The 27,168-nt window shown below is 42.0% G+C and overlaps 2 protein-coding genes across 7 annotated transcripts in view; one reads left to right on the top strand and one right to left on the bottom strand.

Moving 5' to 3' along the window:
- The window catches only part of cfap92 (cilia and flagella associated protein 92 (putative)), a 17,874-nt gene extending 3,782 nt beyond the window's left edge, over positions 1 to 14,092 (top strand). For 3 of the 6 annotated variants that reach the window (XM_076883667.1, XM_004559875.5, XM_023152825.3), the window contains 14 exons: positions 8 to 189; positions 366 to 582; positions 1,109 to 1,228; positions 1,321 to 1,416; positions 1,524 to 1,708; positions 1,847 to 2,682; positions 2,804 to 2,998; positions 3,684 to 3,948; positions 4,030 to 4,194; positions 4,772 to 4,954; positions 5,261 to 5,411; positions 11,973 to 12,190; positions 13,706 to 13,857; positions 13,952 to 14,092. In XM_076883667.1, coding sequence (XP_076739782.1) covers positions 8 to 189; positions 366 to 582; positions 1,109 to 1,228; positions 1,321 to 1,416; positions 1,524 to 1,708; positions 1,847 to 2,682; positions 2,804 to 2,998; positions 3,684 to 3,948; positions 4,030 to 4,194; positions 4,772 to 4,954; positions 5,261 to 5,411; positions 11,973 to 12,190; positions 13,706 to 13,857; positions 13,952 to 14,042 — 3,056 coding nt within the window. In that variant the 3' untranslated portion in view covers positions 14,043 to 14,092. Of the gene's footprint in view, positions 1 to 7; positions 190 to 365; positions 583 to 1,108; positions 1,229 to 1,320; positions 1,417 to 1,523; positions 1,709 to 1,846; positions 2,683 to 2,803; positions 2,999 to 3,683; positions 3,949 to 4,029; positions 4,195 to 4,771; positions 4,955 to 5,237; positions 5,412 to 11,972; positions 12,191 to 13,705; positions 13,862 to 13,951 lie in introns of those variants that run through there. The other 3 variants (XM_076883668.1, XR_013098565.1, XR_013098564.1) reach the window with 3 other exon arrangements.
- Positions 12,475 to 27,168, bottom strand: acad9 (acyl-CoA dehydrogenase family, member 9). Its single transcript, XM_004559876.4, has 18 exons — positions 26,892 to 27,168; positions 25,801 to 25,894; positions 25,573 to 25,674; positions 22,136 to 22,242; positions 21,959 to 22,059; positions 20,456 to 20,534; positions 20,199 to 20,370; positions 20,038 to 20,111; positions 19,882 to 19,957; positions 19,723 to 19,793; positions 19,516 to 19,635; positions 19,306 to 19,434; positions 18,063 to 18,142; positions 17,784 to 17,910; positions 17,632 to 17,709; positions 16,620 to 16,748; positions 14,742 to 14,814; positions 12,475 to 14,460 (listed from the first exon to the last, which is right to left on the bottom strand). Exons 1-18 carry the CDS (start codon positions 27,069 to 27,071, stop codon positions 14,360 to 14,362), a joined length of 1,893 nt encoding a protein of 630 aa, XP_004559933.2. The 5' UTR covers positions 27,072 to 27,168; the 3' UTR covers positions 12,475 to 14,359.

Below are 27,168 nucleotides of genomic sequence, written 5' to 3'. Positions count from 1 at the left end.
CTTGCAGGGGAAGTCAGTGCTCCTGAAGATTCTGAGAAAGCAATGAAATCAAAGAATGTGTCGGTCCACAAAGCTCAGAGCTGCTATCATATTGAATACAAATTGTTGCCAGGTGATACTGAGACGGTTAAAGTGGACATACTAGTATTTGGGCCGGCAGCAAAAATATACAGAGAAGACGAGTGCAAGGTAAATAGGATCCTCTTTGTTTGTGTATGTGTGTGTGTGACATTAATGAACAATTCATGAACATCATAAGTGGATGGGAGTATCTCGTGGTGTAGAGTTACGGTAAATAGTTGACTGCTCAGGCTGCTGTTGAATACAACTTTGAGTTTGTCTAATGCAAAAATAAATGTGAACAGATTCTAAGAACGTGGCTTGAGGGAGATCAGATTTGGGTTGGCTGGGCCCAGAAGTTTAACATCGGACTCAACAGGGATGTGCTCATCAGTCTTCTACCTCATAAGATCAGGCTTCAGATTTGGAACACTAAGGATAAACTTTGCAGTCAAGCCCGCTACGAAAGAGTCAGAGCCTTCAAACTGTCACAGGAGCTGTCTGAGGATGAAACAGAGTGCGGTGAGCATCCATTTCCAATTTTCTTAAAAATGATCAAAATATTACACCTATTCAGCATAAAAAGAGTTTTCAGCTTTCTGTCTGAACCATGAAGTAATCGCCAGAAAATTATATCCATTCATTTTCTTCCGCTTATCCTTATTGGGGTCGCAGGGGGCTGGAGCCTACCTCAGCTATCATAGATCGAGAGGCAGGGTACAGCCTGGACAGATTTGCTGTCTCTAGCACAAAGAGGCTGGCAACCATTCACACCCATTGGCAATTTATAATCACAAAAACCCGTGTATCAAATATGACACACTTGTCTTTAGAGGGATAGAAATGCTTTAACCAGTTTGATTTACAAGGGCTTCAATTGACTCAAGAATCAAATGGCCAGAAATTACAGGGGACTACAGAGACGTCTGTTAAGTAAGGAAACACAGTCTCTGTGATTAGTCACCATCCAAAGCCCGGAAACCCGGCGTGAGCCAGGAAAAACCCTCCTATTGTGTTATGGAATTATGAACTTTATATTTTTACTCAGGTTGTATTGAGACGATGGTGAACAAGCTGAGGAGCCTGTGTGAAAATAAGACACACACATCTAAAAGACAAAGAAGCAATTTTTGTGTTGATCTCAGTCCAGATGTGGGACCAGAAACGGGTATGTGCATTACAACAATGAATATTTTATGTATATCAGTGTGTCATACTTTTATACTTCTTAATGAATACATTTTTTCAAACTTAAAACAGGTTTTGAAAAAACCACGAGTGATTATCATGACCTCGATGCCATCAGAGATAGTGGCACTGCATCATTTGAAATCAGCCCTGTTTGTTTGTTGGCAGGTGAGTCAATCTCATAATCACGGGCACAGCCTGGACCAGTGCTGGTCAGCTGAAAACAAAGCACTGTTCCTATTTTCTTATGTAAGCTTGTATTTTCTGACTGTCAGGTGAGAACTCACTGACTGAGAACATCCCAGTCTGTTCTTCTGGGGTTTTTGAGATCATCTTCAACATTTCTCTGGATGAACCACTGATGTCAGACCAACTGAAGGCTGAACTCAATCCACTTGTTATCACAATTTTGTCAGCCACTTCACTGCCTTCATCGTCAGTGCCTTTTCACATCCTACAGGTGGGATGTACACATCGTTTTAGTTTTGACACCTTTCTATGTGTTCAATTTATTTCTTACCCAGTCTGCCCTTTCTGGTAGTGGGCTGTGGTTTCAACTTTCAGCTCTGAGTCATTTTCTGGATGATTTCTTTTTCAGGAGAAATGTATGCCCGTTTATTGCCAGTATAAGTTCCATAATTTAAATGAACACAGGACAAACTATCACAAGCAGGACACCAACATCTACTTCAGAGATGTGAATGTAATCTTGACTGGTTTGATGAGTCGTAAAGAGCTATACGAGTTCCTATCCGGTCCACCTCTGGAGATAGAGGTTCATGATCGTGACCAGAAATCGGAAGCGCTGAAAACCCAGACACTTGGGACTGTGTCAGAGCATGACATCCAGTTCGGTGGATCGGTATTACAGCAGAAGTCTTCAGCCATTAATCCTCATGGTATTGCAAAACTAAACCTCTCTGAGCTACTGCTGGGGAAGAAAAGTCTAAAGGTGTGCTTGCCAGTTAAATGCAGCCCTTTGCTACTGGACAGGGAGCGAAGCCCACACAAGAGGAAGATGTCAGAGAAGCCAATGCCACAAGGCCATTATTACGCTGCCAATTCTCAACTCAAAGTCAAAGTCGAGATAACTTGCCCATTCAGTGTTCAGAATGACAGCTGTGATGAGGACTCCTGTAAGGGTCCGTTTGGCCGCATTGTCTACCTCTTTGGATACAGCAACTCCTCTGCGATGACCAAGCTGAGGTCGGAGATACTGCAAATCAATGCGGCAGCTTTCCATCTGGGCTCACGCTCAGTGGAAAACATAGAGACAGCCCTGTCAAATTACCAAATGAATTTTGAGCACAGTGAGACCAAGGATCTGGATTTTGTTTCAGGGTTTCATGTGATAGATAAGAAGACCCACATCTTTGTCCTTGAAGGGCTCAAACAAAAAACAGTGAAGAGACTCTGGGAAGCCATTCCTATGAAGTAAGCCAACCCGTGCTGTCTTGTCCCAACAGCCGGTGTTAACAATTTTCACCTGTGCTGCCTGCTGGATAAAGTGTTGAGATTCCATTGAGGGTGCTGTAGTTTGTGTGATGTTTTGCAGGCTACGTGGGAGTGAGGAGGAGCAGGTGACAGTGCTATATAATTCAAACCTGGTTTTCTTCAGACGCATCTATGACTCACTAGACATGAGCCTGAGTCCTATCCATCTGAGTCAGTCACTAGAGACCATCATGAAAAAGTCTCAGATCTACGTTAGAGGCACGATCCCCCAACCCTGCTTTCAGGCTTTGTCAAGGTAGCTGAATTAGACATATTTATTTTAAGTGAATAATGGTGGTGGGAGGATGAGCCAGAACAACCGTAGCTTTCGATTTGACGTGTTTTTTGGAAACCACATTGCTACTTGGTGTGTGTAACTCCAAAGCTCAGTCCCTTTTTAAATATGATTTGGTCTTCACCAGCTTCTATTTATATCCAGCCCTTAAGTTAAAGTTAACTGCTGTTCTCTATTCATCAGGTAGTCCCCAACTGTTTTGTTCTACAATCTGGAGCCTACATTTAATAAAGTAAAGGGTTGCCAGTAAAGACAACTGCACCTGAAAATCAGAGTTAATGGGAGTAAACAGAAAAAGAGCAAAGAAAGGTGCAAGCTGTTAAACCAGAACAATGAGCTGACAGCTAGCAAAAATTTGCATGTCTTATTGAGAGGTTCACATTGACTGACTGCTTCCACCTTATACTGGATATTTGGCATTTTTTTGTTCTTTTGTTTTGTTTTACATTTTATGTATACAGTGACTGTGTGGTGTACTCAGTTTCAGAGTCAGATTCACTTCTTGCTAACCAAGTTGATCTGAAAAGACTCTCGTCTTTGGTTAGTTGGCTAGTAAAGGACCCTTGGATCAAAATGAATATGTCAAATATAAAACAAACAATTCGGTATAAAATGTATAAATTGTGTAATTTATCCTTTTTCTTAGGTTAAGCCAGCTTTGTCAAGTGAAGCAGCTTAAAGAGGTGGTGGAGTACAACCTGTTCCCCTCAGCTGACATGATTCTCAGCTTGAGCAGTGTATTTGGTTTATATGCTGAGAAGAGGGAGCAAAAGGTTCGGGCAAACACTGAAGGGAGCATTCCCACTCTGCCTATCAGGATGAAAAGACATGGGCCCATCAGCACACATAACACAGAGTACATCACATGGCAACAGAACAGGCCTCTCCTGCAGCTGAAAGACTTTGTTCAGGTTTGTGATATCCTATAGTACTATACACTTACTTGAAGCGTTTTATTAACAGATCCAGTCATGTGTATCATTATATTCCAGGAAAATATTAAAAAGGTGCAAGAGCAGAGAGAGCAGTTGCAGAAGCCAGAGGCTGCAGTGTTAAGGATAGACATGGCTGCAGGAAGAACAGCACACAACTACAGCATCCAGACCTTCAACTCAAATGAGCGAGCTAGGGAACTGCTCTGCAAAGAGATGGCCAAGGTGTGTGTAGCATGCTGTCTCTAACATATCAGAGTATAGTATAGTACCAAGAAAGTACCATTGTAAGGTGTTCTTACAATGCCATTGTAAGAAAGCCCTCTGTCTGTACAATCTCATGGATTTGACCAGCTTTTCCAGTCACATCACAAAGACATAAAATATTGTCATTAACATTGGGTTTTTCTCTTCTTCCACCACTGCTCTCTCGTTAAAAGAGTCATTTAAAAATAACTTATGAGGTGTGCTACACATGTGGCTGATTATTAGCCTTATACATAAAATGTGATTAGGCGGAATGGTGCTATCCACCTCGGCCGCTGTATTCCAGATGGCGGGGATCCAACCGGCACCTGCGCCTGTGTATTTTTAATGGAATAAATGTAATTACACACAAACCTAATCAATGTATATTTATGAGTACAACATTTTTTTTTCTATTAAATAACCTCAAGAATGACTTAGTGTATCTTTAAATGTATTTTTCAACCTTTTCTGACACACGGTGTCATTCTAGCTTGCAGAATAGTCTATACATAATGAACATAATGAAGCTAAGTAATTTTTCTGACTGCCTCAGGTGCCTGGGCGCAGGTTTACCTACAGTCAACGGTATAACAGTGCAACAGTGGACCCAGGAGACATTCCATGGAAAACCAATGCTAGATCTTCTTCTACATCTACATTTTGGAATATTAGCACGAGCAAGTCCAAAGTGCACCCTAACCACCCAGATGAAGCTCGTGTGGAAGAGCTGAGAAAGGTAAAGTTCATTTGCAAGTACTGTGCAACAGAAGAGAAATAGGTTTATTGGTATTACTATGAATACACATGGGACAAGGATGACCATGACCATGAGCCAGTATGTTTAGGTTAGGTATAGAATAGCATGTAATATGACATGACTAATAATATTAGCCCTTCTGCTGCTTCAGTTGTCGTGAGCACACAATTATTTATTATCCAATGGCAGTAAGAAAACATTTGTAAGTTCTTTGAAACATCTGCCTAATCTTCAAAGGTTATGTGATGATAGTGTTTTGTAGTTGATAATTCAGTGTGCTTCCAGCCGTGGAGGGAGAACATCCTACATGCCAACACACTGAAACCCACACTTTCACGCGACACATGGCCCTGGACTCAACACTCGGAGGACTTTGAGCTCTACAGGAAACCTCCCCGGTTCTTCAGCACCTCTCCCGTGACCATCTACCTGGCTGGTATGGACACAATTAAGGAACTTAATAGCTGAAGTGCAGGATCTTTAAGTGCCTTTTTATGCTTATTTACCCTCTGAAGAGTCCAAAGCACAACAAGGTTCCTCTGAATGTCTGAACTTTGCCTGCAGTCCCAGTATCATTAAATCTTTCTCCATCATTAAGACCATACACGAACAAACTTAATGTGTTGGCAGATGTAGTATTTAAAAATGACAGGAGAAAAAAATCTAGCATATTTGACCAATCACTGTAGATTCAGTGCATCATCAGAGTTCCTGAACTCTTGGAAAGCACAACCTCACTGTACACACTTTCGTGTGTGGCAAGTCTATGTGAATCTTTTTGTTTAGACTCTGGTTCCTCAAATGGAAATCCAGATTTACTAAAGTGTAAAACCAACGTTTAGGGTTGAACATTTATTGTCAGGATTTACTAAAGAGGCGCCGTGTCAAGTTTGTAAATGAAAAGCATGGACAGAGGTGTGTTTGTGGCTGGCCTCACTGTCTTTATTGCAGATGTGTCTTCAGAGAAGTGGCACTTAATGTACATTTCTTACTCTTTTCTGTAGTACTATATCTGTTACACAGTACTGTGCAAAAGTCTTGAGCTGCTTGAGAAGCAAAACATGTTCAAATATACATGGAAATACTTTATATGAGCCAAAAACAGACATTTCTCATCCACTTGGAAGTCAGTATTTTGTATGACCACCTTTATTCTTCAGCACAGCCTGAACTCTGTGAGGCAAAGTATTGTAGACAATATTAAGATGTATGTAAATTTTAGCAATTAAAAGGACAGATCTGAAGTGTGTAGATTAATGACTGAATCTTACTAAAAATGTAATATGCAGCCTCACGTGGCATATCAGACAAACAACATTCAAAAAAGTAAAAAGCTGCCCCAACCCTCTAAGACCATATACAGTTGCTGATATTTCAAATGAAAGAGTTTATCTTTATATGAAAACACAAATTGTCCTTTAGCTCGCACTGTTATGAAATGCTTTGCTGCAGGATGGTAGAAATGAATGAATGGTCATAATTGAAACGATGTGGTTACATCTGTGTTTTATTCGATGACTGCAGCATCATCTGGAACTTAGTGTTCGTACCTGAGGATTTTTATTGCATTCATCTTACTAGTATTGTGGAGTTCATCGAGAAACAGACAAAATCCATGATCTGCACTAAAGTAGTTACAGTTGCAAGAAAAAGCTCACAAACCCCTCAGCAATTGTGTAAATATACAATTTCCAAGTAGAGATAATTATACTTGTTCCTTTTTTCAAGTATAACTGGGATAGCTGTAGCAGCAGGTCATCTATTAATTGAGCGGTTGATGGTTCAATCCCTGGAAGTACTTCAGACCCCCAAGTTGCTCTTTGATGTGTCAGCTTTAGAGAGACAGGGCTTAAGCATTGAAAGAATGGGCGAATGAGACAGGTAGAGCACTATATAAGAACTAGTCCACTCATCATTCCTGTTATTTCTCAACACTTCTCTTTGATTAAGGTCACACCTTTAATTTGGACATTCCAAAACATTATCTTCATTTTTCTTTGACCGTTCTTGTGTATTAGTCTGGGATAGGGCTGTGCGATATGACCAAAATCTCATATCCCAATATAAGACATCTATCTTCCCGATAACAATATAAATCACAAAATGTAACATTTTCTGTAAATTCTGTGAATCTCGGGCAGCTCGACTTGCGTGAAGTGTTTCCAGCTGGGCGTCGTGTACTTGGAGCAGTGTTTTAACTGATGCATGAAACGATACATTTTTAGACATAAGTAACGGCCGCAGTTTTCTTTGTGAGTATTTATTACACGGCGTGCTGCGGGGAAAAGCCTGTTCTAACGTTTGAGTCTAAGGTTTATTTTTTAGCACCTGGCGGCTCTTTTTTGCTTCTCATCCATAAACACGGCATACTCTTTCACGTAATTCAGTTTATTTTGAAAAGTCTCAACACGATCTTGAGCTTTATTGTGAAAGGCTTATGTGGAAAATAAACAAGCGGACACGGGATGGTTTTACCGTCGTTGTTGCTAACGACAATGCATAAAAACAGTCGCTTATCCGTCCGTAGTGTGGTTATATTAAATATAAGAGAAAGAGAGAACTTTAAGAAATTAATTTAGCCACTACAGTGACCATCAAAACCATGAACAAATATTGCCGTAAACAGTTTATTTTGCGACACCACGAAACAAACGATAGTGTAAAATAAAACGATAGACGTTTTTATATCGTCATCCGATATATATCGTTATATCGAACATCCCTAGTCTGGGACATTCTATTCAGACTCCCTTGGTCCAGAGAAATATCACCCTGACTTTAACTAGTTAGAATAGAATAGAATAGAATAGAATAGAATAGAAAGTGAAATTTCGGTGTTACACAGCTCTTATAGCAAGGGGAATATAAAATATAAAAGGAAGACACAAAGTGGTCCTATATACATAAGCAACTGAAGTTCGTATACACAGGTAACAATGTACAGAAATATGTATAGAAAAATTGTACAGGGATATGTACAGTATAAAATGTACAGTGAACAAACAGCTGGTGAGTAAGATGACCAAAGGATGTTAAACTGTGTTATAGAGTTTGACAGCTTCTGGTAAGAATGACCTGCGGTAGCGCTCCTTCCTACACTGTGGGTGTAAAAGTCTACTGCTGAACGAGCTGCTCGGTGCTTGTACAGTCTCACATGATGGATGTTAGCTTAGACAACATCCTCTCCTCCCCAACCTGCTCGATGGACTTCTGCGGACAGTCCAGGACAGAGCTGGCCCTCTTGACCAGTTTGTTGAGTTTCCCCCTGTCCCTCTCTGCCAATCCACTCCTCCAGCAGACCACAGCATAAAAGATAGCAGATGCCACCCCAGTGTCGTAAAATGCCCTTAGAGCAGGGCTCTAGACTAACTTTTTGCCATGGGCGTACCGGTACGCCTAACTTAAAAAAGTTAGGCGTACCGGCACAAAAGTTAGGCGCACACAAATTTTATAATAATTTATATAATATAATGTGTTTTTCTGGATACACTGTGCTTTTTCAGCATTCAAAGATTGATGCCACCGTGTCAGAGCACTGGCTATGAATTTCAGAAGGATCTGGCCTTAACAGAAAAGTTAGCAATAGTTCTTTTCCTATTACAGCTACATCCACTTCTGTCGTGCCTAGGCTGCTCACTAGGGCTGGGTATCATCACTGATTTCTATAATCCATTCGATTCTGGTTTTCAAAGTCCCGATTCGATTCAATTTAGCCTCAGACAGTCAGAAATATTATAATTCTGATCATTTATCAGTACTGACTTCATCAGAATTGTGAACATCACAGCAGATGCCTTTGTGTGAAAGTAACTGAGAATAAAACACAGGAAAACATGAAGGAGATTTTCCTGGTCTGGCTTTTTATAGCAGATAACCTTAAAAATATTCTACAATGTTCTGCATATAAAGTTTAAATTTCTTCAGTATTGAACAACAGAAAAAACAGGCTTTCTTGTCCGAGGTCATTTAAGTGAAAAAAAGAAAAGAAAAAGACAGCAGCCGACAGCGCTGTAAACAGCGGTAGACTGGTGGGTAATAAGCGAATGAATAATACAGAAAACAGATTGGAGACGAGAAACTGTTCTTGAAGTACAGAGAGAGAGAGAGAGAGAGAGCTAGCTGTGCATGGAGTGTGATTTTAATAGTCGTGGAAGCAAAACAGCAAAATTCATGATGACATTGATCAAATGTGAAGCGCAGTTTGCTGCTTCTTTTGCTGCTGGCTCGGTGAATTTTGGTTGGAGAGAGACAAAACCTGCAGCTCAGAATCAGCGCAAAAAGACGTAAACACAGCGCGGACCGCACGCATCAGAATCGCTGAGCTCCAACAGCGTGACCGTCTACGGGCCATCGGGTGAGAAAGCCGAGAAAGACAAAGTTGATTCTGATGCGTCGGGTCTGTGTTTACGTCTTTGTGTGGAGTCCGTGTACCTGCTCTCATCTGCTGTTCGGTTGTTGTTGAAATGGTTTTGTGAGCTTTAATCTGAGAATCTGGTGTTTCTGGCAAAACACAGTTATATTTAAAAGTCGATTCAGGATTTAATGAATTGATATCGCTTTATTCAAGCTACTCACCTCCCACTTCCACCTGCACTTTCAACTGGACCACGGCCAATCAGAGAGGTCCCGCCCCTGACTATCTCTGATTGGTTTAGTCCACGATAGGGGCAAAATGTGTGTCTGTTGTTGACCATAGGGAAGGTTGCAGATTTTTTTTTTTTTTTGCTACCCGAACAGTTGGTCGCACAGGTGCAACCAAATATTTGCACCCATGGCAAAAAGTTAGTCTAGAGCCCTGCTATCACATTCTTACTCAACTGAACAGAACAGAACTTTAGATTCAACATCTTGCCCAAGAATATTTGGCAGACTGGAGTAGCAAAGAGTTGAACCACCATCTCTCTGATTAGCAGATGACTTGTTCTAACTCCTGAGCTACAGCCTCCCCACAACACATCAGTTTGTTGTGCATGGGGCCGCAGAGCAGTCAGGGTGCTCACGCTGAATCTTGTAACAATGGGCATGTGAGGATCAGAACTGGACCACGGAGCAATGGAAGAAGGTGTCCTGGTGTGATTAATTGTGTTTTCTTTCATATCACGCGGATGGCTGGGTGCATGTGCATTGGTTACTTGGGTAACACCTGGCACAAGGATGCATGATAGGAAGAAAGCAAGTCAATGGAGGCAGTGTGATGCTTTGGACAATGTTCTGCTGGGAAACCTTGGGTCCTCCTTCACCCATGTGGATGCTACTTTAACATGTGTCGCCTACTTAAGCATTGCTGCAGACCATAATCCACCCTGCCACAAAGAAAAATTATTCAGGAATAGTTTTTGAGTCACAACAATGAGTTTGAGCTCTTGACTTAACCTTCCCCAGATCCTTTGTGAACATCTTGGCTCAGATACCACAGCACACCTTCAGGTGTGTAATGGATTTGATGATGGGTCAGCAAAAGGGGGGGACCAACACAATACTAGGCAGGTGCTCATAATGTTGTGCCTTACTGGTATCTGACCGAGAGTAGTTTATCTATTTTATTTGTGTAAGAGGGTCCTTTTTGACCTTTCAGAAAGGTGAAAAATCCCACAATTCTTTAGTTCACAAGTGATGCAGACACTAACTCAGTATACAAGCATGTCATGAAACCACAAGGTTTCATTTAAAGCTGTACTGCTGACGTAGAGCTACATTGATTTTCCTGATTCTGATCAAAACAAAGCACCCAAGAATTAGTTTAAGGAAAAAAGTATGTAGTAAGTGACCTATTTACATGAACATAATAATGATTAAATATTAAAATTTTTTATATTAGTTGGAAATTAGACACAGTGGTTCCAGTGGATGATGTATCCCGGCATGCCAGCAGGTTGTCAGACAGAAATAAACAAACGCCAAATGAAAGCAGTTAACAAAAACCACAACACAGCACTCCAATAAGGTTTTAAACATTCACAACAGAGGGCAACATCTTTAATGCATTTTCAAGAGACAGTTTTCCTTTCAGATGTAACTCCACCATGGAACTATTTTCCTGTGGCACAAAGGCAGATCTGTGATCTGTCCAACTAACAAAAAACATATTTCTTAGATTTCAGCACTATGACATGAGTTATGATCTCGAGTGAGTTACATGTTTGGTAACATTTAATGAGACATACGGTGTGCTTACATTTCATGTATGTGTTTTGTTCAGGGACACTGTGAATTAGATATGTAAGTGCAGATCAGGGATAGCTCCCCTACTTCAAATACATATGTCCAAAAATGCCTTAATATTAAGTGAGACAGAGAAACACATTGTCAGAAGACCATATGAAGTTTAGTTGAATTCACAAAAGTGCATGTAATAATGTCACAGTTTGGGCTCTTGTTGTAATTCTGATGGGGTTGAAATGTTGTCTTTTTCAGTCTGTCAAGTCTTCAGTGGAGCTGTGATGCACTTTTACTTTTCTCCACTCACGAACTGTTTGTCTGCAACTTTATTGCAGTTTGTCTGCAACTTCATGAGAAGACTAGGCTCAGCTTCATTTTTAAAAGCAGACAAAACTGGACAAAAACATGGGAGCATACATCATGTGACAGTTACAGCCTATAGTCTCAAAGCCAACATCTAGCAAAGCACAGAATATCTAAGAGTGGATTTTCCTATGTCTGTGTACGCTGCAAGCTTTTTCACTGTACTAAAGGCCAGTATTGATCCATTTTGATTGAAGCTCCAGATGGCAGATATTTAAGCCAGTAGAAGTCTTTGCTGCTGAGTAACACACTCCCAGACTGAGCTGGAGAATAAATTTGGTCGGGCAGAAGCTTAATTGATCTCAGCAGTGTACAGAGTTACTCGTTAATGTGTGCCATGTTATATTTTTCCAACTCTGTTGTAAGCTAAAACCACACCACGCCTGTTAAGTTTATCAGCTGTATGAAGTTTACAGGATGAACTCTTTGGAGTTGTTGATCCACAGAGTTAAGCGTGTGCGCTGTTGATCCTCAGGAGATCGTCTACAGCAGGAGCAGCTCCAAGCAGCCAGAGCTCAGTACAGCCGCTGGAAGAAGCAGCTGCTTCCTGACGGCAGCAACGTTAACTCAGCAGACAACAGCCCCGTCCAACAATTCAAGTGTCACATGAAAGGAAACCTGGAGAGAACTCAGGATATACTGAAAGATCTGCCAAAGAAATATTCACTGAGGAAACCAGGCATGATACTTAAGGTACAGCATTTCCACTCATTCCAAGTGGCACTCAGAATTCAGTACAAAAGAGTACAGCTCAACAACATGAAAAGCCTTCAGAATAACCATGCAGACAACTAAAACTGATCATTAAGGGAAAGTTAAGGTCAGAACTCTTGTATGTGACTGGATTAGCTTACGGTAAGCTAGAGGCACTTAACAAACGAGCAGCTAGGTGTGTTTATTCATGACTATAAAGTGTTTTCACAGACCTGCATTTGTGTTTATTCAAGGGTTACAATAATATTCTCATGACAAATGGCTTGATAATCAAGATTTTTTTTATTATTATTGGATAAATCTTTCATATATTACATGGTTCAGTTTCAAATAGCATAGACTGTATATAAAACTGTGAAGTCACCTGTGTCAAAGATGCATTTTTGGGGTTTTTTTGTGGGACCCTGAAGTCACCATACCAGACAAGAGGCTGAGATTATCAGTTAATGCTTGGTCAGCAACACAAAACTGTACAGGTGTAATACATGAACACTCAATGAATCCAATATTAATAAAATACTTTTAATATTTAATATAATTCCTAGAGTATTTAAAAGTAGAATGGGAGGCAGAGCCTTCAGTTTTCAGGCCCCTCTTCTATGGAACCAGCTTGGAATTAAGGTATTTTTTAACTTTTAAGTTTAGGGTTAAAACTTTCCTTTTTGCTAAAGCATATAATTTGGGCTGAATCAGGTGACCCTATAGGTGTATCTTGCTGGGGGATTCCCACAATTGAGTATTTCTTCTTCAGTCACCTTTCTCACTCACTGTGTGTCTATTGACACAGTCTCTTCCTGTTAAAAGGGAGTTTTTCCTTCCCACTGTCGCCAAAGTGCTTGCTCATAGGGGCTCATAGGATTGTTGGGTTTTTCTCTGTATGTATTATTGTAGGGTCTACCTTGCAATACCTTGAAGCAACTTTTGTGATTTCACGCTGTATAAATAAAATTGAATAATTTCACTCTCCAAATTTGGAGCACAAACTTGCTAGATTAGACAATTATGGACTAGAGGTCTGGTTCACTCCCTTAAATTAGCAAAGGTGGTACCTCAGTGAAGTCCAGAAGCTAGCGCTTCTTGTTTAGGAGGTTGCTATGGAAGGAGAAACTAGCCATAGTGACAAAATAGTGATGGCGCTGGCACGGCTGGCAGCCTTAACTCAATTTCCCTCGGGATGAATAAAGTATGATCAATCAACCAATCAATCAATCAAAAACACATTAAGCCTAGATTATAATCCACTGTGGACGCAGACAGCTGGGGATCCGATGGCCAGGTCCTGTCACGCTACTTTGATGTCCACTTGAAGTCCCATGCATTTTTTTCCAGCTACAGCAGTTCACAAAAGTGTTAACAAAAATGCAACTTTAAAGGCCATTTATGCTACACATGTTTAGTTTAGATCTTGTATACTTGTTTTTCTTTTATCGTCGTGGCTCTTCTTGCACCTAACTGAGGAAATCTTTGAGCCAAGAGCTGCATTTTGTGTTACAGCCTTTTCCTCAACTGTCCGTGATGAACGCTGCTGACAACAAAGCAGAGGAACGGGAGAGAGTGCCTCTGGCTCCAGGCCCATGCGTGGCCTGCAGCCTGGGAAGAAACGCCTTTCCCAGACACAACTCTCAGTACAGCAAGTACCACTACAAGTGAGCTCAAGTGCTGTTTGAAAAGGCAAATGCTGGAGAAATGAAAGAAAGATTTCTGAAGTAATATATGCTTTTTTTCTGTTGCCTCTTACAGTGGATTCTGTGAGCAGCATTCATTTTTGTACAAGCGGACTGCCCTGCCTCTGACAGACAGGGAGAGGAGCATCTTCAGGTTTCAAAAGTAGCATTAAACAACAGTAAAGGTCAGCCATTCAGGAAAACCTGGTGTCCAAACAGGCTCATTAAAACTGCTATCCTGCAAAATTATTCATTATAGCATTAAAGTGAAAGAGCACTTAGGATTGAGTTTCATGTAATGCCATCAGAGTAGAAGTCTGACCCACTGAAGTTATTATTAATATAAAACAGCTAATATTAATCTCTTCATGTTTTACTGAATGTAAAAACAACCACTAATACAAGATTGGAGACGCATCATTAGGACTGGTCAAAATAGTCCAATCAGAATACAGGAAACAGTATTATGGTCTCAGTGGAGAGCTCAGTAAGTTCTTTCGAGAGGGTGAGAGCAGATGTAGGCTCTGTTCTCCAGGACCTGTTTGGCAATCTTCTTGATGTTGGCATCGTTGTTCTCAGGAGAGTCTGAAACGAATTGAGACAAGAATCACAAACCACGCCACACACTCCGATCAGACGTAAACACAGCACTTGATCATAGCGCTGGTTAGCTTAGAGGTCATTAAAAAAGTGCACGGTGTGAAAATGAAAAGCAGCGGGTGGTTCCAGTGTTGGTATGTGCTGTTTGGTGGGGAAATTCCACAACACATGCAAGTCTTTTGTACTAAGATGTTGCTGAAAGAAGAAAAAAAAAAGTCCCACACGGATCACGGTGCTGTTCTCAATTACCGTTGTGTTGTACTTACGTTTTTGCAGCTGAACCATCCAGTAATTGTTCTTAAAGAAGGCATCGTTGCAGAATGTGTTCGCAAGCAGCACCTAAAAAAGCAACACCAGTAAACATTTGGCACCTCTATCTGCAAATACTGTACACATAATTACTGAAAACCAAAGGTGTATTGCGTGCACCCTCACATTTATGGCTTTTAACTACAGTGCAGAGACAGCACAGCGCTGCCCATCTGAAACACAGAGGATAATATGAAGCATTCGCTGCCCTCTTTAAAGGCTTTCTTTCTTAAAGTCTTTGTGTTGAGGTTTTGTTTTGCATCGCTGTTTCTCATTACGAACAGGACTCTTTTTCAGTCGTCTTTACACTCCATCGTCCTGCCCTTCACCTAAATCTGCTCCAGGAACAACCGCTGTTCAAATGAAGGTAGTGTGCTACAGCTTTTACCTCGATCAAATAGTAAAGTGAAAGTAATAAAAGTGACGGCGAGTTTTATTTAACAAGTCTAAACACAAGCTGATCAAAAGCCTAATTAAACACGTCAGCAAGTGAAAGGAAAAAAAAAAAGAAAAGAAAAACACACAAATATAGAATAACAGACGTGGAGCTGTTTTAATTGTTTGCAGAAGGAACCGCTGTCCTGCAGTAAGTGAAAACAGCCAAAACAAACCACACCAGATAAGATTATACGATTTAATAGAGCCTAATAGTGAGGAATAAAAATCACGTTCAAATTCTCCGTGGGGACTTTGATTATGAGCCGTAATGCTGGAACCATCCAAAGTAAACTTCACACGAGCTGCTAGACTCTGAAATGTGTGAATGATGACATGTGCTCCTGTAGAAACCTCATCTGTGTGATGTCAAAGAACTAGTCTAGCCACAAACATCAGTTTGGGTGGTAACCATCAAACTCACAAATAAAGCACTATACCATATCAATAACTAGGGTAGACGTTTGTGTACACACACACAGTTCAAAACAATTACACAATACGATAATGAAAAAGGATTAAATTTGATAAGATTGGCTGTGTGACTAAATTTGTAATTCACCTCAAAGAGCTGAGACATATCCTGCTTTATGCTGCTGTTAGTGTGAAAGTCTTGAGTGTTTGGCCAACAGCAGAGTGTGACTGCACTGCATGTTTGGGAGATTTTCTTCTTGCATCTTACTAATAAATCAGGAAGCTCTACATCCGGTCCACTTCATGTGTACGTGGCATGTGTGTTACTGGGGACCTGAGTAAGTGCTTTGCTGAATGTGATTCGTCATACGTTGAGAAAGTTTGTCCGGTTAGGCCCCTCCAATGAGCCGTTCAAGGGAAACACTGCCAAAAGAAACTACTTGTAACCAAAGTGTCCTCATGCTGATGGTCGAAAACTCCAAGTGGGTCCTACAGAGACAGCTGGACAAGTGAACACGATTTAATCTGAATCTTTTTGTCTTTAGTTTCTTACGATAAATGTGGATGAGCAGTTCTCTAGCATTCGTGTTGAAATGTTGTCCAGAAGTGGTTGGCATGGCTCAAAATTTCACCTGCTGCATTTTCCTCCAACACTAAGACGCAAGCTGAAATTACAGTTGTGTAAACTCCAATTCTTTACAGACTCCTCACGCACGTGAAAACATTAACTCAGCCGCTGTAGGTGTGAGCTGGGCTGCTGCAGGCTCTGCAGTGAACATACCGATGCTTATAGTGTGGGCTAAGTGAGGCAGCTGTTTACTGTCAGCCTTAAACAGCGTAAACACAGAGGAAGTGATGTGTACAGAAATCCTATGAGATCGATGGAAAACTGCTCTCGTTGTGGCAAACAAACAAGTTCAATATGAATATTTATTCTGCGTGTGCGAGACTTCTAAACTGTGTGAGTGTGCACAGAGCGTACAAACCTCGTGGTCGTGATTCCTGAGGCCGATGCTAATGGAGCGGCTCGCTCTGGACAGGACGGCTGTCATAGCGTACATGTGGATCAGCACGTCTGCCACCCTCTTCAGGACGAGCTGTTCGTCCACTATGGTCTGACATCATCGGGGGAGAGGAGGAGAGACATGTGAGGGACAGTTACCTCAACTTTAGCTTTTGTATTTTAGTGACGAAAACCTAGTCGAGTCACTGTGCAAGTACTGAAGAAGCACACGGTTAACTAGCATCGAGCTTTATTGTTGTCCTGTTGCCATGGGTAAAACATGTGAGTAAAACTAATCAAATGAATAAACTGACATAGTTTCCATTTCCATCTAGATTTCAGAGTGAAATAGCAGCTTGGGGCTGATGGGCAGTTAACACGTAGAGCTAAGGAATGAGTTTTCCCTGCATTGTAACACTACAGATAATCAGTCCTGTAATGACACTGTACAATTACAGCATGAGCTGTTAGAGCACGGCTTTGATCCATAGCAACAATTTTCTACTTAAATGCATCAGTTCCTCCACCCTGCCTGCAATGAGACCATCTTCTTTAATAGCTTTGTCCCAATTTCCTGAAAATATCATTAAAGAGAAGAAGAAATGATTTGCATGTGCTGTTATCCTTTAAACTTTTCACTGCTTATTTTCTTACATGTAAGCAGCCTGAACCTCGATATTCAAACTCTTGGCAAACATTTAAGTCCTCTGAGGAAAGTTTGTGTGTGCTGGATCTAAACCAGTCAAATGATACAGGAACTGAGAATCTGGAAAACTTTCCGGCTACCAAAAGGTTTATAGCTTCTTTGGGTAAAGCTGTGATTACAAAAGCACAGTCGCGAAACACAATTTGAAGCAGCTGTGTAACAGACAAACACCACCGCTCATTATGAAACAACTTTCATATTTACATGATGAATGGGAAATTTGCTCATAGAAACTGGAAAGCTTTGAGCGGGAAAATCCCACAGCTGCTTTTCCAGAATCAAACGCTACCTTTCCATATCTGTAGAGCAGGCTCTCCACAGTCGACCCAAACAGGCTGACGTTCTGCTCCAGCTTCTTTGCACTGTCCTGCAAAAGGAAACAGAAGATTGAAGAGCTTCGACAAAAAACACTTCACTCATCTAACACCACAATTCTCTTACTTCCAAGCTGGGATGCACCACTCCATCTTTCCCCGTCAGGCCGAGGTCTACTGAAGCTCCAAGCGAGGTCCTCAGTTTCTTGCCGACCATGCCTATCGCAAGACCTATATTTCCTTTCTTCATCTCCCTGAGGGCACAAACAACCACGTGCCTCTAAGCACAGGCAAACAGCTCCATATTTTTCTTAGGAAGTGTGAACACAACACAACTAACAGAAGGGGCGATGTAGGACTTAAAAGCAAAAACCTTCAAACCTCAACAACACCTTCAGATTCTTACTTTATTTTCCCTGTGAGGATTTTGCCAGCGTACTGCATTCCAGTGAGAGCGATGTACATCCTCAGGATTTCATTGGTACCCTGTGAGCAAACAGTGGAATTGGACTTAAGTTAAGAGTTTTCTGTGTCACGGGAAGTGGCTCTCTGATGGTTGAACAGAGAACTCGGTTGTGAGCAGGCAATGTTTTGCTTTCAAAATCAGCTGGAAACGTGACGTTTTAACGATTTCTTTTATTTACTGCATGTCTTAAGTGAAATGCTGATTCTCTGCTGGGGAGCACGTTTTATTCGTGCAGGCTGTTAGGCTGTACCATACTCACATCACAAATGAAGCCCAGCTGTAAAGTTACATGTACTGATTTGGTGATGCAGAAAATGTTTATACACTTGATTCTAATCACAGAACACACAAACCAAGCCGACCTCAGCTGCACAGTCAATAACCACCAAAGTGAAACCTGTTATCTCTGACTAACGAAGAACGGATGGCCGCGTTGAACTTCCCTCGCACTGTACCCCGCAGGTGTGCGTGTAGGAGTGTGTGGGATTCTCTGCTGTAGGAAAGCAGGGAATTTTGCTACATTGTATTTTCAAATTTTAAACTTTCTATCAGTAACAGTGAGTGTGACTGACTGACACAGTGAGGGGCTTTGATAATGATGGGTCTGGAGCTTTCTATGTAAAGTGCCCGAAGATGATGTGTTTCACCTCAAAATTAACTGTTTACTTCAATTTCATCTATTAAGAGCTTTGTTTCAACAGTAAAATATGCCCCCAGCTTCCTCCCACAGTCCAAAGACATGCAGTTAGTGGGGTTAGGATAATAGGTGTGAATGTGAGTGCAAATGTTTGTTTGTCTCTATGTGTTGTTAGCCCTGTAACAGACTGGTGACCTGTCCAGGGTGTACCCTGCCTCTCGCCCTAAGACAGCTGGGATCGGCTCCAGCGACCCTGACAAGGTTAAGCAGAAGATTCAAATTCCCAATGACCATAAAAATACTGGGATTTGATACAGCATTACAGTTTGGAAGACAAGGTTTAACAAATGAACTGTTAACAGTTTTTTGATGTGTGTCATGGAGAGGAGAGGGGGGCACAGAGTTCATCTTAACTATGGCTGGGCAAAAAGCTGAAGGGCAGGCAAGATTCGTTTTTTGAAAAGGAAACAAATACATACGGTTTCACTCTAGCACAAACCAAGACTATATCTAGCCCTCAGAGTTTAAACACTTATGTATGAGTACCTCAAAGATGGGCAGGATGCGGCAGTCCCTGACGAAGCGCTCAAAGGGATAGTTCTTGGTATAACCCAGACCTCCGAGCACCTGAAGAGCCTCGCTCACACAAATCCAGCCTCCCTCCGAGCTGAACACCTGTACCGAAGATGAGGAACACACACCGTGAGTAGTTTCATAAAAGTTTCACCTGAACACAGACGACAGAGCAAGTGGTACCTTGACCATGGCTGCCTCCAGAGAACAGTCTGGAACGCCCGGTCTGTCCATCATCCCTGCTGTCAGGTATGCCATGCTCTCCATCACGAAGGCATTGAGGGCCATCATTGCAAACTTCTCCTACAGAAAGCATAGAAATCACAGTATTTAGTCACTTCTGATCAGACTGGAAGGTGTCACAAGCTTCCAAGTGAGGGGAGAGCATACCTGGATCATACCAAACTCACTCAGGCTTTTGTTAAACTGCTTCCTGGTAGCAGCATACTCAGATGTCAGCTCTACAGAAGGCCAGACAGAGAAGCCAGACTTAATAAACTTAAAACACTCACAACCGCTACCCAGTTAAAACAACAGCTGAGTGCTTACCGATCAGCTTTTTAATCATTCCAGCACAGGAGCTGCCCATACTGAACCTCCCCGAGTTCAGGATGTTCATGGCGATCTGTCCGACACGCAGCACATGTTTACAAATATTACAGAATCTCCGTTGTGTAGACAGATGAAGCTGGCTTTAGAGCTTACCTTAAATCCACCTCCAATTTCTCCGATCACGTTCTCTACTGGTACTGGGACATTATCGAAGGACAGCTCACAGGCTGAAAGGTTACAGCGTTGAAACATAAATGACATGAAAATGGCCCAGCGTCTATCAAACTGCCTTTAAGTGTTGATGAAAGGCTTACTGTTGGATCCCCTGATGCCCAGTTTGTCCTCAGGCTTGCCGCTGGCGATCCCTCCAAAAGCCCTCTCCACGATGAATGCAGATATCTTGTCTTTCTTTACACCATCTACTTCCACCTCAGTCCTGGCGAACACGGTCATGATGTCCGCCATGCCTCCGTTTGAAATCCAGATCTGACAACATGATTCAAGTCAGGAGCTTCAGTCAGAGGCTGAGTTGAAGTCTGAATTAAAACTTGGTGGAAACTGTTCCTCTCACCTTGGAGCCGTTGATCAGGTAATGTTTTCCATCTTCAGACAGGGTTGCACGGGTCTGAATGGAGGCTGCGTCACTGCCACTGTAACGGACAGGCTGAGTGTCAGTGGAGCAAAGACAGCTACGTGCTCAGGCACATGGCGTAGATGCCATCATCACTGTGTTAACGCTGGCTGATGCATCACATTGGGTTTTCAATGATGACTTTGGCTTGCAGTGATTTGAAAACAACCTCACTGTTTAGTTCACTTCAAGCAAATTACACAATGATCCTTTATCACCAAGTACTAATCAGAGGAAGGAAAAGTGGGAACACTGGTTCTGTGGGTGTTTCTGTGGAGTCCAATCCAAACAGCTAATGGTCTCTATCAATACATAGTGTTTCTAAAGTCATTGGGAAGTGATTCAACATCTGTGACATCAGTCTTTATCTTGATTAAACAATGTCCTGATTTAGGCTGTAATCATGGTGCTCTGTACAGTGTCCTGAATCCTGTAACCGCCATCTTTAACCACCGTTTGGTGCCCTGTGGGCGTCAACGCTGAGCAGTGACTGAGAATGAACCTGCAGATACAATCAGCTGAGACGCTTATTTTCAGGTTGCTGGGTTTTAAAACGTAAACTGCAGCCAGTTACCTGGATGGAGCCTGACGCACACTGACAGTTTTCATACTGGGAGTCTACTGACAGTTGCCAGGCTACCCCACAGCCCCCTAGTAGATGCAAACGTAGAATAAATGTGATTTTTAGGAAAGCTGACATCTGATTTTGAGGTCAAGATCTCCAGGATCACTGCTCGTCTGAGATTTTCAGTAGCTGTACCTACGTCACCTCGTTCTCAGGTTATCTTATTCAAAAATTAGAGGGGCCACGCCGCCTACCTCAGATGTTTTACTAGTCTTCTCCTGTCCAGCTTTGTTAAACCTGTGTGAAATGTAGCTTCAGCTTTCTGTTTGTTAGCTTTTCTGCTGTTGTACCACATCTGCTTCAAGGTTCAAAATGTTGTGTGTTCATAGAGGGTTCGTAGAGCTATGTTCTTCTGCATAGTGAGTGTTTGTTTGAGTTACTGTTGCCTTCCTTTTAGCTCACAGCAGTTTGGCGACTCTCCTCTGACATTTTCTCGCAGGCAGCTGTCACTCACTGGATAGTTTCTCTTTTTCTGACTAAACCCTACAGATGGTTGTATGAGACAATCCTAGTAGTTTCTGAGATACAAGATCCAGGCCACATTCAACGCCACTAAAACCACCCTTCTTCCCCACTCTGATGCTGGGTTTGAACGAGTTTATATGCCTAAATGACTCTGATATTGAGTTGCTGCCTTGTGACTGGACGATCAGATATTTGTTCTAATAATAGTTCAACAGGTGTACCTAATGAAGTGGCCAGTGGGTGTAGAGATAACCTGTTATTTGTGTTCATCAGACTGTGCTTCACTGCTGTATGAGCAGAGTTGGAGCCACAGAGGAGAACGCTGCGGATGACATGTGCATGGTGTTCTTTACCTTCCGGGCTCTGTCAGACAGAAAGCTGCGATGTGCTCCCCTGAGGCCAGCTTGGGCAGATACTTTTTCTTCTGGGCTTCATTGCCTGCTATCAGGATCCCCTGAGAGCCCACAAATGTGTTAGCAAATCCTCCAGATTGTCCACATTGCAGACACAACTCCGTATTGTATTTTTACCTTCAGTCCAATGGCTTGATGAGCAGCCAGTGTGACGGCGATGGAGCCGTCTAAGGCGATGATCTCATTCAGTCGTGCATAAATGGTGTGGGATAATCCAAGACCCCCTGGGATTGAAAAACAAATGATAAACAATAAAAACAGAAACTGCCCCACTGTGTCTCGCAGTGGGGCAGTTTCTGCATTTCCATCTAGCATGGATGTGTCAGAGAGACAGCTGTGGAGCCATGATGAAGTCAGGATCGTAGTGATGTTTCAGGGAAACCCCACTACGGTCGATATGTAGCTTTGACTTGAATCTGTACGTGTAGAAGCTGCACTGAGGCAGGAACCATATCTAAATCTAACAGCATGCCACCTGTTCCTTAAAGCATTTCTGCGCTGAGCTCAGACAGAGTACCATTTAGATGTCAAGTGTGAGAGCTTAATTGAACCTCTTGTGCCATAAAATACACCCAAATATACTGACCTGATACTTGAAACGCTGCTGATTAACAGCAGATAACATACTAATATACTCATAAAGTAATGACGTTAAATGTTTAAAGTCCATTCAAACAGTATTTCAGTATTTTAAACTGCGCTCTGGGATTCATGTCTCCATGTGTAAAACAAAGCTGTTTGTAGAGTCTGTGATCTTCTTCTTCTTCTGTCTATCCTCAACACCAGACCTGCCATAGCAGATGGCTGCCATCACTGAGCCTGGATATGCCAATTAAAAAGGAGTTCTTCCTCCCCACAGTTGCAAAGTGCTTGATTACAGGGGATTGCTGGGCTTCTCTCTAATACCATACAATTGTCATCAGCCGTGCCACGAGATGAATGCTTTGTTTTAAACTGACATACATTAAAAAAAAATGTTCTGGGAAGTTAAATCCCCGCAGTGGGTGCAGCTACATATTTGATTTGGCACAGATATGATGCCAGATGTAGTTCCTGATGCAACCCTTCCATTATCCAGTGTTGGCTGGCACTAAGTGAACACTAGCTTGCAACCTCCTGACCAGATGTAATACCATCTGGAAAGCATCTGATTGACAACTGCCTCATTTTTTAGCATGATAATGAATCCAAACACAGTAGCAGCGCAGTAAAGCCATACCTGGAGAGACAAAGACGCAGTGCACACTATAGGTCATGCACTGGCCTCCCTAGAGCCCAGACCCCAACATTATCGAGATCATCAACACAGAACGAAAGGCAGCCGACATCCAAACAAGAGCTTTGAATATCATCCAAACAGCCTGGAGAGATATTCCTGAAGAACACTTAAACAAAGCTGCCTGAGATAGTTCAGACAGTCATACGAATATGGAGTTCCAACATTATTGGAATTGTACAAACTGTGTTTGTTATGTTTACACATTTCAATAAATCTCTCCATGTATTTCCCATTTTCTGAGCAGAATGTAAAGAAATGAAGGACAGCTCCAGCACATTAGTGTAAATCACTAGCTTGAAACCATAGATTATATATAAAATATGGATCCAGCCACTGTGACGTCATGCTTTGAATGTTGCCATCTTGGTTTTCTGAAACCAGCTGTTATGAGCTAAATGTGGGTCTGACTGAGAAACCAAAGGTTGGTGGTTGTGGTTTGTATCATATCCAATTACACACCAAGTTTAATTATGGAGTTCCACAGGGTTCAGTGCTAGGACCAATTCTGTTTACATTATACATGCTTCCATTAGGAAGTATCATTAGAAGGCATCACATACATTTTCACTGCTATGCATGAAGCCAGATAACACACACCAATTAGTTAAACTGCAGGAATGTCTTAAAGACATAAAGACCTGGATGGCCGCTAACTTTCTGCTTCTTAATTCAGATCAAACTGAGGTTATTGTACTCGGCCCTGAAAAGCTTAGAAATATGGTATCTAACCAGATTCTTACTCTGGATGGCATTACCTTGGCCTCCAGTAACGCTGTGAGGAACCTTGGAGTCATTTTTGACCAGGACATGTCCTTCAACGCACATATTAAACAAATATGTAAGACTGCGTTCTTCCATTTGTGCATCATCTCTAAAGTTAGAAATATCCTGTCTCAGAGTGACGCTGAAAAACTAGTTCATGCATTTATTACTTCCTCACTGAAAAGCCTTCAGCTAATCCAAAATGCTGCAGCAAGAGTCCTGACAGGGACTAGAAAGAGAGCAGATTTCTCCTGTTTTGGCTTCCCTTCATTGGCTTCCTGTTAAATCCAGAATTGAATTCAAAATCCTGCTCCTCACATACAAGGTCTTAAATAATCAGGCCCCATCTTATCTTAATGACCTTGTAGTACCATATCACCCTATTAGAGCACTTCGCTCTCGCTCTGCAGGCTTACTTGTTGTTCCTAGAGTATTTAAAAGTAGAATGGGAGGGAGAGCCTTCAGTTTTCAGGCCCCTCTTCTGTGGAACCAGCTTCCAGTTTGGATTCGGGAGACAGACACTATCTCTACTTTCAAGATTAGGCTTAAAACTTTCCTTTTTGCTAAAGCATATAGTTAGGGCTGGACCAGGTGACCCTGAATCCTCCCTTAGTTATGCTGCAATAGACGTAGGCTGCCGGGGCATTCCCATGATGCATTGAGTTTTTCTTCTTCAGTCACCTTTCTCACTCACTATGTATTAACAGACCTCTCGGCATTGAATCATATCTGTTATTAACCTCTGTCTCTCTTCCACAGCATGTCTTTTATCCTGTCTTCCTTCTCTCACCCCAACCGGTCGCAGCAGATGGCCCCGCCCCTCCCTGAGCCTGGTTCTGCCGGAGGTTTCTTCCTGTTAAAAGGGAGTTTTTCCTTCCCACTGTCGCCAAAGTGCTTGCTCATAGGGGGTCATATGATTGTTGGGTTTTTCTCTGTATGTATTTTTGTAGGGTCTGCCAATATAAAATACCTTGAGGTGACTGTTCTTGTGATTTGGTGCTGTATAAATATATAAATAAATAAAAGTGAGTTGAAATAAATGCCACTACGGGTGTCCACACAATCAGACTTCTTTTCTGCAACCACAGGAGGAAGTTGCCCTCTGCTGGCCAATGAAAAGAGTGCAAGTTTCAGGCACTGCTTCACCGGCTTTGCTTTTCAGAAAGAAGGAGCTGCATCCATCTGTTATGTATAGTGCAATGTTGAAACTAACTAGTAGCCTTAGAAGAGTTGTGTATAAAAGCTACATAGTCACACAAATTATATGAGGGAGGTGTCGTCCTTAAAAAAATACCCTAAATAAAAGAATGTAAAAATAAGTAACAACACAGATCAAAGTATTAGTATAATGTCCAGAACATTGCTCTTAACTTCTAACTTCACTTTGGGGCAAAGTCGGGTGGAGTTAAAGTTCATCTCAAAAATGCTTTGAAATCAATTTTCACTCATATTTTCAGATGGATCCCGAGACACGAGACTATCTTTTAGAAGGGCTTTGTTAAAATCATCTCACCGTATTCTTCAGGAATCATGATTCCAAACAGCCCGAGATCCTTCAACCCCTGCAGAGTCTCCAGGGGAATTGTGGCCTCTCTGTCAATTTTTGCTGAGTCAACTGGCAAAGAAACCCCAAAACAAAAACAAACAAAATCCAGCAATTCCAATGTCAGTCATTTAATTCCTCTGATAAATCATATCTGAAAGTCATTAATCACGTGCATGTACTCAATTCCCACCTCACCATCATCACTGAAGAACTTCTCTACCGGTGCAACAAGCTGCTTTATCTCCTCCACCTCATCCTTTCCAATTTCTGGATAAGGGAAGACCTCAGCCTGGAGAACGAAACAGGCCTTTTTAGAGATCGTAACAGGGTTATGCATCTATGTTACCGTCCAAGTCATATTTTTGTGTTATATAGTTATATGCTTCTAATCCATCATGTGGTGACAGTGTGAAGCATGAAATCCTGCAGATAAAGCTGATGTTCATATTAACTATGAGAAAGGAGAAAAAGGTCATGTCTGTAATTCTGACTGTGGCCTGGGCTGGTTTTAAATGATTCTGAACCAGCTCACCTGCCCATCAGCATCCAGGGTTTACTCAGAATGGTGCAGAAACCACGCAGTGAGTGGCAGGTACAGAACTGTAAGACTGCAGGCAGCAGAAACGTGACTGAAAAGTAAAAGCTGGTGTGGTGAATCAAGAGCATGATTCCCCTGTGCTGACCTGCCTTGTGCCAAAAGTAAAGACTGATGTTGCTGTGTAGGGAATCTTTTCTCTCCACACTCTGAGATCCTTGAAGCAATCACAGCACTGTAAGGGTTGTTGGTAACCATGTGCATCCCTTTATCGCCATGATTTACCCTCTTTTAATGGCCTTTTCCAGACTCCAGAAACAAATCCTGCAGAGAGGCCTTGGGATGTGTTATAGAGGGAGACTGAAAGCGTGAACGGTGTGATGATTCATGTCAACATGGAGGACTCTAAAGAAAGACGTTTCCACTGTGTGAGATAAACCGACCTTCCTACACGGTAGCTGGTTTTACTTTGGGTAGATATTTAAAGTCTCTTTCACCATTTACCCCAAACAGGTGAGACAGTGCCTCAGCCTCAGTTTTTTCAAGCTTCCCTGCATTTTATGCGTCTTATTTTTCTGGTGTTGCGTCTAAGGCCCTTTGTTTCGTAAACGATACTTCTTTCAAAGCTAGAACGCTGGTGATTGTTAGCTTTGAATATAGTTATCATCTAAAGTACAAAGTCTTTTCTGAGACGACTTCCTCCGCCCGTCACTAACTTTGGAGAGGCTTTCTGGCAGCTCTTTTCCTTTACCTTGTTCACTTGACCGAGGAACAGATCCTTCGCATACGCCAGGTGTCTGCAGTGAGTTTTAATGCTCCTCCGCTGCTGCAGTCTCAGCTCTTCTTGCCCAGCATGCCTCGCGTGACAGCCAAGCAACCGCTCTCCGATTCGAAAGGTTCGAGAGACGATTAATCTGTTCATGTTCATCATTCTATTAGCAAAGATCTCTACTTCATACAGCCATCGGTCTGCTCCCGAACCCAAGCAGCAAAGTACCTTTCACCCGTTTCTGTCCCATGCTGATGAC

This window comes from Maylandia zebra, linkage group LG5 (genome assembly GCF_041146795.1).
Source record: "Maylandia zebra isolate NMK-2024a linkage group LG5, Mzebra_GT3a, whole genome shotgun sequence".
NCBI classification, from domain to species: domain Eukaryota; kingdom Metazoa; phylum Chordata; class Actinopteri; order Cichliformes; family Cichlidae; genus Maylandia; species Maylandia zebra.
This window is presented reverse-complemented; position numbering and strand designations above follow the sequence as displayed.

Bases quoted from the DNA above. Each gene is read 5' to 3' on its own strand.
- acad9 (XM_004559876.4), bottom strand. From the start codon at position 27,071: ATGATGAACATGAACAGATTAATCGTCTCTCGAACCTTTCGAATCGGA. The intron at 22,243-25,572 runs GTGAGATGATTT...TTTCAATCCCAG, and splicing joins CATGATTCCTGAAGAATACG to GGGGTCTTGGATTATCCCAC. The intron at 17,710-17,783 runs GTAAGAGAATTG...TTCCTTTTGCAG, and splicing joins TGGTGCATCCCAGCTTGGAA to GACAGTGCAAAGAAGCTGGA.